Source organism: Chiloscyllium plagiosum, chromosome 18, assembly GCF_004010195.1.
Source record: "Chiloscyllium plagiosum isolate BGI_BamShark_2017 chromosome 18, ASM401019v2, whole genome shotgun sequence".
NCBI classification, from domain to species: domain Eukaryota; kingdom Metazoa; phylum Chordata; class Chondrichthyes; order Orectolobiformes; family Hemiscylliidae; genus Chiloscyllium; species Chiloscyllium plagiosum.
Window position 1 is genome coordinate 25897347 of NC_057727.1, and position 11150 is coordinate 25908496.

Sequence of the window (11150 nt, forward strand, 5' to 3'; positions counted from 1 at the left end):
CCTACCCAGAGTGACCTCAGTTCCCTCATCTAGATCGTTAATGTTTCAAGTGAAAATCTGTGGTCCCAACACTGAGCCTTGTGGAACACTAAGAAGGACCTTTTGATCTCCACTCTTTGTTGTCTGCCAGACAGCCAAGCTTCTATCCATGCTAGCATTTTGCCTCCAATACCCTGGGCACTTACCTTACTCAGTAGCCTTCTGTGTGGCACCTTGTCAAAGGCCTTCTTGAAGTCCAAGTAGATAACATCCATAGGTTCTCCTTGGTCTAATCTGCTCATTACTTCCTCAAAGAATTCTAGCAGATTTGTCAGGCATGACCTACCCTTGATAAAACCATGCTGACTCTGCGCTATTTTACCATCCACTTCCAAGTATTCAGAAATCTCATCGTTCATGATGGATTCCAGGATCTACCCACGACCATAGTTAAGCTAATTGGTCTGGAATTTTCCAACTTCTGCCTTACTTCCTTTTTAAACAAGGGTGTCACATTAGCAATTTTCCAGCCCTCTGAGTCCCTCCCTGATTCTAGTGATTCCTGAAAGATTACCACTAATGCCTCTGCCTTCAGCTATCTCCTTTAGAACTCTGGGGTGTAGTCCATCTGGACAAGGTAATTTATCCACCTTTAAGCCATTCAGTTTTTGTTATCCAGGTTTTGTAACAAAATAAGCAGCTTGTAAAGAGAAAATGCAACGGGTGACTAATTTGGTTTGGGTTTACTTTGCACTTGATCAAGCAGTCTGAGGTCATAACTGTACAAGTTTAATTATGTTCTACAGTCTGTTTTATGATACTGTATATTAGTAACAAAGGTTCCTGATTCTGCAATGCTTTTCCAACTCTTGCACACATTATCCTAAGTATCTGCATTGTAGACTTATTAACTTCTACAGGAGGAAACTGTATTCTTGTTTCATTACGTGCATTAAATTAGTCGGCATTCTCTTCTCAGGCGCTGTGAACGCATGATGTGTCCCAACTACATGGATTGCCAGAACATGCCAGTCAGAATCACCTACTATCAGCTGACGTTTTCAACCAATGTCCAAGTTCCAAGCACCATTTTCCGTATTGCTCCATCACCTGTGTATATAGGAGATAGCATTATCCTGACCATCACTAAAGGAAATAACGAAAATTACTTCAATACACGGAAGGTGAATGCTTATACTGGGATTGTATATGTGCAGCGGCAGTTCATGGAATCCAAAGACTTCCTACTTGATGTTGAAATGAAACTCTGGCGTCAGGGAATGTTCACTTCATTCCTTGCTAAAATTTATGTATTTGTTGCAGCTAATCCTTTCTAAAGCAATCACTGCATCTGTTGTAAATACTATAACATTATGGCTCGACACTAATATGCCCACAAGGCCAATATACATATTGGGAGGACTTTTGCATTTGAAATCCATGGAAGTGAAGCTCTAGCAACCAGATCAATATTATCTGTTACACATTCACCCAAAGTCAAAATTACTTCCAATGAATCTAAAGTCAGCATTGGAATTTTACTCACTGTACGTTTCATTACTGTCACCCAGATGATATAATTGTATTTGTAAAGTGATTTTATCAAACTGTGTCTATGTGTGGAGCACAGCCTATCTGAATCACATCACTAGCTCCATGGGTGCCTAGCCATTATGGTAAATGGGATAAGTCTTACAGTAGAGGTTTCACAATCCTATGTATATTAATTTTAAATTCTTTACCAAGATAATTGTTACAAGTGGCATATTTTAAACAAAGCTTCAATGGATTGTGGAAAACCACTAATCACATTGAAATGAGTCATCATCTGTGTGGGGGCCGAGCATGACAAATAAAAGTAACTCTTCCATCTCCATTAAAAAAAGGGAAAAGGGCATTTTTGATAAAGACAATGGCTACAAAAGTATCTTGGGCTGCAGTGCAAAATAGCAAAAGCAGTGGATGCCTGTATTAGGAGGGACTCAAAACAGGTTGCTAATTTCTTGCTGCACTATTGACCAAAATAACTGTTAATCTTAATGTTTCTGAGGTGGCACCTGCAAGGAGGATGTGTTCATGTGGAATTATCTCCTAAGGCCTTAAGTTCATTGACTGGTTACATACCCTACATGGCTTTAGTAGCTGAATTCAATTTCTTTTTATACTATTCTAGGCAACTCTAATTTTAAATAGATTTCTGGTCTTCAAGGGGCTTTAGAACTTATTGTACTGCAGATCACGTAAAGATGTTGAATTAAATTGGCTGTGCAAGAATCAGTAACATTTTGCACAAAACCACAATGTTTCAATGAAAATGTAAACTGGAATGGATTTGTATTTTCATTTTACTAAAACTAGCTTTATAAAATAACCATGATTCTGGTGCTATAAAAAATGTTTTCTTGTCTCAGCCATTGTTTCATGCCTTATTAAGCACAGCTAATATTTACTTAAAATGTACAGCAAATCTAAAAGCTACAATGTTTACACATTTTCGAAATATGTAATTTTGGAACTTGAGACTGTTTGTTGTCATATGAAAGTTTGTCTGTATTGCTAACCCTCAAAGGGTTAAACATGTTGCCACCCTTAGCCATGTAGACATGTAATGACCTTTTAATAAACAGGGACATAGATTTCAAATATAAAATAAAGTGAGTCTTTATATAAATGTTTATGATTTTTGTTAATATTTTTGTTAATATTTTCCAGTTCTCCCATGGTCTATACAATCTTTGATGTTTGCAGATGTAAAACATGTTCACAATGGCAGGAGTTGTGTGAGTCACATTCCATGGTGAAAGTGACTAATGCCATATTTGTAAAGGCTCCTCTATATTCAGATCTCATGCTTGAAACAGGTACATGCAAATAGAGAATGTCACTCTTGTTCAAGCCTACCTTCCCAAATTACCTTGAATGTCCCCAGGAAAGGTCTTACTACATGTGGTCTAACCAATGACTCTAGGGCATTGCCAGAAAGGAAAGCTTCCAAAAAAAATTAAATAAGGGACAATCCACATCAACTCTCTGTTGTCAGCTCTTGCCCAGCCTCCCACAAATCACCTACAGCTCCTGTTTCAAGATCTGAAGGTTGCTGACATGGAGACATGGAATTGGAATAGTATGACAGTAAAACATTCAAGTACTTCTCCAGGTTAGTCAGGCATAAGAGTTCATTAGGATGACACGTCTGATAGAGATCTTGCTATCACCTCAACCATTTGATAATGTGAAGGCCCACAGTGAGGCTGGCATGGGAGCTTGGAAGAAGTAGTTGCAATGCAGGTTTACAGCAGAAAAGGGAGGAACAGCACCATTGAGTAAGCACACTGTAAGTACACTGTTAGTCGAATAGCCAATGATGTTCTGGTAAGCTAAAACAGGAAAGACAGCACTACTCTTGAGAGCAGCAGTGGATTAAGCAAAAAGTAGGATCTTATTGTAAAAGAAGTAAAGTCTAATTCTATAGCCTTAACTGTTTCCTACATATATCTGTATTGTAGTGTAACATTTTTCTTTATTTTCTCCTTCTTTTGTACTTAAGATGGTGCCATGTGTTAGCAACATTGCAGGCTTATCACTATACTCCTGTTCTTTTGTAACTTAAGTACGCGTGACAATAAACATAATTCTGAATTTAACTCAAACTACCACTAACTAGCAACTGAAGGAAAACTGAGAGAAATTTATGCAACTCAAAAACTGGATGAGTGCATTACAGTCAAACAGCTCCTGACTGAAAGGGTGATCACAATATTATCCAGCAGATCCAATGCTGAAAAGGTATCACCAGCAGGAACAACTTGACAATAGTGGAAAATTTATGTTCCAAGAATGCTACAGAAACTCCCTGTAGTACATTTAGGTATCACAAAGTGTAGAGCAAGGGCATAGCAATCAGTGTGACGGCCAGGTAGTTCAAAAGATATACAGGATTGCATTTTGTCATGTAAATTGTGTACCATATACAGCTAAATGCTTACAGAGCCAATGAATTCAGGATTTTGAAAAAACAACTTCAGAAATCACACGACACCAGGTTATTGTCCAACTGGTTAATTTGAAATCACAAGCTTTTAGAGCGTAGCCCCTTTGCCAAGTGAAGTCACTTCAACCGACAAAGGGGCTTTGCTCAGAAAGCTTGTGATTTCAAATTAAGCTGTTAAACTATAACCAGGTGTCATGCGACTTCTGACATTGTCGATCCCAATTCAACACCAGCACCTCCACGTCTTTGAAAAAAAAAGGGAAGCAATCGATTTATTCCACTATAAAGAGAGGAATTTACTCCTGGTTGGCAAGTAATCAAGATGATTAAAGCAGCAAGACTTCATTCAAGTACAGTAGATTCACGATTGGAGCATTGAAAAGGAGCTTTTGATATATGGTTTTACCAGAAGAATTACTATCAGACAATTGTTCTTAGTTTAGGAAAAGGAATTCAGGAGATGTTCATGTTCAGAGGCAGGTGTCAAATAGCTGACAGGGTTCTCCACTTCATTTTCAGTTGAACAGAGAAGCAGAAAGAGTAGTCAAGACTGTGAAGCCACTAATACATAAGATTTCAGCTGGAAATTAGCTGTGTTCACTTACAGAGCAACACTGTTGAATAATGGGTGCATGCCAGCAGCATTATCCATGGGGGGTTAGGTTAAAAACAGTTTTATCACTTTTGTAATGAAGTTTCAAATCAAATATAACCTCTCAACACAGCAAAAGGTGAAACAACTAAAAAAAAGTAAACTGTAGCAGAGCTGGTGTAACTCTAGATACATTGTAAAAATTCTATCAACCTTAAAGCCAGGGCAGAAAGACTGGTGATTGTATAGCAAATTAGAAGTCACAATTATCAGACAAACGGATCAACTGAGATCTTGTCAGAATGCCAGCAGGAACATTTTAGGAGGAACACGAAGGCCTTGTAACCCTTGAGTTGGTATCATCTTCATGGAATTGGGGCAGCTGTATCTGCACTACATCAGACAAAGTGTAGAGTGGTACAATTATTCCAGCGATGGTACAACAGTATTAACCTTGTGTTGGACTCAAGTGGACCTGATTGAGATGTCCAGAGTTCCAGATCATCTTGACCTGTGAGATTCCAATTTGGATGGATGGGGAAGATGGTAATAATGGTGATAACAGTGATCATTATCATAATGATGTTAATCAGTTCAAAGACAATGCAAATAAGTCAAATTAAGCTACTGGAAAATGTAGACCAATTGGAAAGAACTTGGTAGGAGATGCAGAATAATGAGGTCTGTGTAAAAAAATGACAAGATAACTGAACAAATGACTCTGACAGTAGTAAGAGAGAAAACACCAGTGTAGAATAAGCATGTGAAGGGAAAAGACTATCATATGTACCTCTCTGGAGTATAGTCTATGTATAGGTGGATATAAAAGAGTGTCACAGCACATCAGTGGTTGAAGAGCCTGATTTAGAGAAATGAAGCATGCGACCTCGCGGACAGTGTAAGGGCAAACATCCACAACCTGAAACAATCTGGATTGATTTCACAATGTTCAGGTAGCAGAAGATAAAGCATTCACTTTGTTCACTACATGAAAATTGTATTAATCTATTAGTTGCAAATAAAAATTGCATTGCAACGAATACTACATCTTCAGCACTGTGACCTATTGTGGTTTACCTTTTATGCAGATAGTTTAAGTTTGCAAATATGTTCTAAAAACACTTCTTTGTGGTCCACCCAAATCTTGATCACCTCATGCAAGTGTTCATGAACACTCTGAACACTTACAGACATTTTTGCCTGATCGAGACCCCAAACTCAATTGCTTCCTTGAAACTCCAGGTTCTCCCTCCATGTTCCCAAACCCCAAAGTTCTCTCATTTTAATTTCACATGGGACATGGGCATTGCTAGCTGGTCAGCATTAGTTGCATGAACAGGCGAAGAAACTGATGCCCTGAAGAAGCTGTCCAAGCGGCAACTGCCACTGGTTTGATCTTCAGAAATATGTATTTGAACAATTGCTTGAAACTCATCAGACTAGTTATGCTTTCATCAGAAATGCATTGCTTATACATGCACTTACGTAGATCAAATCAAACCACACATTTAGTAAATATTTCAGAGAAACAGTGAGCTGCTGTTATTACTTTATGGAATAAATTTAAGAACATCCTAACATAAGAAATAGGAGCAGGAGGGAAAACCCAAAGTTCTACACTTAAGTGAGGAATAAGAGAATGATCAGAGAGAGGGTAGGGCCGATTAGGGATAGTGGAGAGAAATTGCGCCTGGAGTCTGAAGAGGTAGGGGAGGCCCTAAATGAGTTTTTTGCTACAGTATTCACTACTGATAAAGAGAACACTGTGGACCAGGTTAATAGACTTCATCAGATGGATATTAATAAACTGGATGTGCTGGAAAGCATCAAGATAGATAGGTTCCCAGGGCTAGCTGTCAAGGTGCTGCCTCTTCATCAGGTGGTTGTGGAACAGAATGATAAGACACAGAATTTATAGCAAAAGGGTACAGTGTCACGGAGCTGTAATGATATAAAGCAAATTTAGATTAAGTCGTTCATCTTTTAGAATGGAACATGTTAGTTTCGGTTCTTTAAAATGTAAATTCCAGAACTCCTTTTAAGTTACATTCTCAAACTGGCTTCAGCTTTTCTCACAATAGGTGTCATCTCAGCTCAGACAATGCATTAAAGTCTGTCTGTGTTCCAATGTTGAGTCAGATTGGTTGTATTTCTAAAGTGGGATTTACGGAATCTTACATGGATTATGCAGTTTTTGAGCAAAATGAAATATAATTCTGCAAATACAAATTCACCCTTTAAACCTATTTGTGTGCACATGCAGGAGAGACAGAGTGAGTGTGTGTGTATAAGCTTGGTGAAGTATGTGTGTGATTGTGATGGGGTATAAGCCTGTGAGAGGGTACATGCGTGGGTGTGAGTGTGGGAGCTGCATGTGTGCGTATGAGAAAGAGCTTGTTTCTGAGAGAGGGTCTGTGTGAGTGTGAGAGTATGTAACTGTGTGTGTGTGAGAGAGAGAGAGAGGGAGAGAAAGAGTGTATAGTACAGTGGGGTCACCTGTAGTGTGACATGAACCCAAGGTGCCGGTTGATGCCATCCCTATAGCTACTGAACTTGGCTATCAACCTTTGCTCGGCCACTTTGTGTTATTGCTGCAGCTCTATAAAACCCTGGGTAGACCACACTTGGAATATTGTGTCCAGTTCTGGTCACCTCATTATAGGAAGAATGTAGATGCTGAGAGAGGGTGTAGAGAAGATTTATCAGGATGCTGCCTGGATTGGAGGTCTTGTCTGATGAAGAGAGGTTGGGTGAGCTAGGGTTTTTCACACTGGAGAGAAGAAGTAAAAGAGGTGACCTGATAGAGGTGTATAATGTAATGAGAAGCATAGATAAAGTACATAGCCAGAGACCTTTTCCCAGGCTAGAAATGGCTGTCACAAGGGATCATAATTTTAAGGTGATTGGAGCAAGGTATAGGCAGAGGTAGAGTCTTTACACAGAGAGTGGTAGGTGCGTGGAATACACTGCCAACAGTGGTAGTAGAGTAAGAGACATTTGGAACATCTAAGTGACTGGATAAGCACATGGACCATAGTAAATCGAGGGATATGTAGGCTAGGTTGATCTTAGATTAGGATAAATGTTTGGCACAACACTGTGGGCTGATGGGCCTGTACTGTGCTGTACTGATCTTTGTTCTATGAGTAGGTCATTTGGTCCATTGAGCCTGCTCCAGCATTCAATAAAATTATGGCTGATCTTTTCCTGGACTCAACTCCACTTACCTGCCCACTCACTATTACCCTTAATTTCTGTGTTGTTCAAAAATCGAACTATCTTTGCCTTAAAAACATTCAATCAGGTAGCCTCAACTGCTTCATTGGGCAGGGAATTCCACAGATTCACAACCCTGTGGGTGAAATTCCTCCTCAACTCAGTCTTAAATCTGCTCTCTCTCATTTTAAGGCAATGTCCCTTAGTTCTAGTTTCACCTGCCAGTGGAAACAATCTCTCTTCTATTTTATCTATTCTTTTCATAATTGTATATGTTTTTATAAGATACCCCCTCATTCTTCTACCAACCAATGGACATAGTCACAGTCTTTTCTATCTCCTCATAAGCCAATCCTCTCAACTCCCGAATCCACCTAGTGAACCTCCTCTGCATCTCTCCAGTGCCGGTTCATCCTTTCTCAAGGAGACCAAAACTGTACCCAGTACTCCAGGTGTGGCGTCACCAGCACCCTAAACAGCTGCAGCATAACCTCCCTTTAAAACTCTATCCCTCTCGCAATGAGGGACAGTATTCCATTTGCTTTCTTAATTACCTACTACACCAGCAAATAACTTTTTGTGATTCATGTGCAAGGATACCCAGGTCCCTCTGCATAGCAGCACACTGCAATTTTTCACCATTTAAATAGTAGTCCATTTTGCTGTTATTCCTACCAAAATGGGTGACATCACATATGCCAACATTGTACTCAATCTGCCAGCGCTTGCCCATTCACTTAACCTATCTATATCCCTCTGCAGACTTACAGTGTCCTCTGCACAATTTGCTCTACCAGTCATTTTAGTATCATGTATGTAATATCACAGAACGAGACCAAGAATGTTTAGAAACCACTGAAAGACCTTGATGACAAAATGACCAGTTTTCAGTGATTCATCAGGTAATGTCAAAATTGCAAGTGTCCATAAGGTCACAACAATAACATGGTGGAGCACACATGATTTTCAACATGCCAGCCAACAGAGTTGTATGGTGAAAAGGTTCAAGTATGGTTCGAGTGCAAATGTTAACACATGGGAAAACAACGTTCATGGTGGGCTATAGGTTAATCTCAACATGGGATGGTTGAGAAGGGATTAGAGAGCAGTGGGGATATTAAGAAGCCTACTGACACTTGTGCCAATCATGCCACCTTTTTCCATATGAGTTCCCCTGCCACTCAAGTATTGATAAGGGATTTACTTGGACTTCAGCCTCAAGTGGCCCGCATACGGAAAACAGTTAGGAAATTGCCAGTTTACAGTGCAATCCTGTCTTCTGGATTCCACATGCTGTATTAACACCCCCAGTGTCCATTGGATCAGGTAAATAAGAGTCCAGGCCTTAATGCTAGTTATTGCACACTTCCTTGCAGAACGACTGATTACAACTAACTGATAGAGATCCAGCTTTTAATAGTTCCACACAAGGCAGTGCATTTACCCAGTGAGCGATATGGGAGATGATAATGCCCAGTAAATTTAAGTTAAGCACACTGAGCAATCAATTTATCATGGGGACAGCAAAATCAATAATCATATTTGTAGAAAGATTTAGAAGACATTTTAGCAACTCCTCATTGCAACAGAATCAATTAATCTTACTTGTCTCATGGAAGCAACAATCTTTGCTGCTGTTTTATCTCCAGCTATATAGAACCCACACCAATTTGATTCTAAAAAAAAATCTATTAATCTTAGTCAGTAGGATAATAGTCCGAACTACAATTTATTGTTACTGGCTAGGTTTCTGATCAAAGGAAGGTAATCTCGCTGCAAGTATGGCAAAATTATAAATTTTCATTAAAAAATACATTTGCGTTGTCAACACATCTAGTGCAGGTGAATTTCTTATGCAGGTTTTGAACAAAGGACTATGATGAAAATTATTCTAAAAAATATACAAAACTGAATCCGAAGGTGTATCTGCTGGGAATGTGATCTCAAAACTTTAATCTAAAATATCTGAAATATTACTGCTGAACATATACTATTCTGTGGGCATTCACATTTCTTGTCAACTCTGTATCAAGGTAATCGATTATTCATCTGCCACAAAAAACACTGCTTTGCCACAGCACCTAATCCATCCCTCTTCACCCACAAACTCTGACTATTTTCGTCGAACAGTCCAACTGTACAAATGGCAGTGCTGAAGTTTCATGGCTGGATAAATGAACAAAACTAGAGATTGAGGCAACTGATTGTCCTTCAGGTGTGATTGAGAAAAATGTGAAAATAGTCAAAAGAAGGATCACCTGAGCAAAATACTGAAAGGGATCAGTGGTGCTGGAAGAGCACCTGATGAAGGGCTTTTGCCCGAAACGTCGAATTTGCGGCTCGTCGGATGCTGCCTGAATTGCTGTGCTCTTCCAGCACCAATGATCCAGAATCTGGTTTCCAGCATCTGCAGTTATTGTTTTTACCCCAAAATACTGAAAGGACAACCTACTGAGCTGGATTTTCTCACACAACCAATGGGTCGTTCATCTATTCATTTCAATGGAATAAAAGTGTGGCAGAATCTGGACAAACATCCATCCAAAATGTATGGACCATGGTGCTTGGTTAGGTCTCAAAACACAAATGGTAAAGACAAAAATTGTTGCAGTAGGGCAGAGAAACAGCTTTTCGTACTTTATGCAGGAGTGTTCAGATATTGATGGATGAATCTGAAATAGGATACTGCAATATTGTTTAGATGTATTACCTTGCTCATGACCACATATGAATCATTTCCTCAGAGTGATCTGTGGCTTAAGAGTTTGTATCAATTCGTGTGTAGTCCACTTGCAATCTAAAAATAACCAGAACGGCTTTATATTTGAAGCAAAGTAAGTTGTGAGTTTATTACACAACTACTGGTGAAAACTATTTAAGTTAAAAAATGGTCAAGTTGTGAGCTAAAATACAAGTACAAAGTTCCTACAGAACAATCCACATTAGCCCCAGACCTAACGCCGTACAATATGGGGTGAGAATTTGTAGGGAGATAGTATGAGACTAGTTTATCAAAGTCTGTTCAAGTTCCCCAGTCTTGAAGATGAGCAGGTTTCAATTGCGTGAATCTTCATTTCTATTAAGTCTATGTTCTTATCAATAATACAACAACACTGCCTTTCCCCTTGAAGAAATAAGAAACCTGATCCCAATAAATATATATAATGATAAACATCAGTATATTATCTTTATACATGACTATATCTTTTTGACAGAAGTATGACTGGCCCTCTCCTTTTTGTCATTTACATAAATGATTTGGATGCAAGCATAAGAGATACAGTTAGTAAGTTTGCAGATGACACCAAAATTGGAGGTGTAGTGGACAGCGAAGAGGGTTACCTCAGATTACAACAGGATCTTGACCAGATG

The 11150-nt window shown here is 39.1% G+C and overlaps 1 protein-coding gene across 5 annotated transcripts in view; it reads left to right on the top strand.

Annotated features, from left to right (window-relative positions):
- fbln2 (fibulin 2) overlaps positions 1 to 2437 on the top strand; it is a 209770-nt gene extending 207333 nt beyond the window's left edge. For all 5 annotated transcript variants that reach the window (XM_043707995.1, XM_043707999.1, XM_043707998.1 and 2 more), the window contains one exon: positions 959 to 2437. In XM_043707995.1, coding sequence (XP_043563930.1) covers positions 959 to 1316 — 358 coding nt within the window. In that variant the 3' untranslated portion in view covers positions 1317 to 2437. The remainder of the gene's footprint in view (positions 1 to 958) is intronic.
- Positions 2438 to 11150: the final 8713 nt, after the last annotated feature.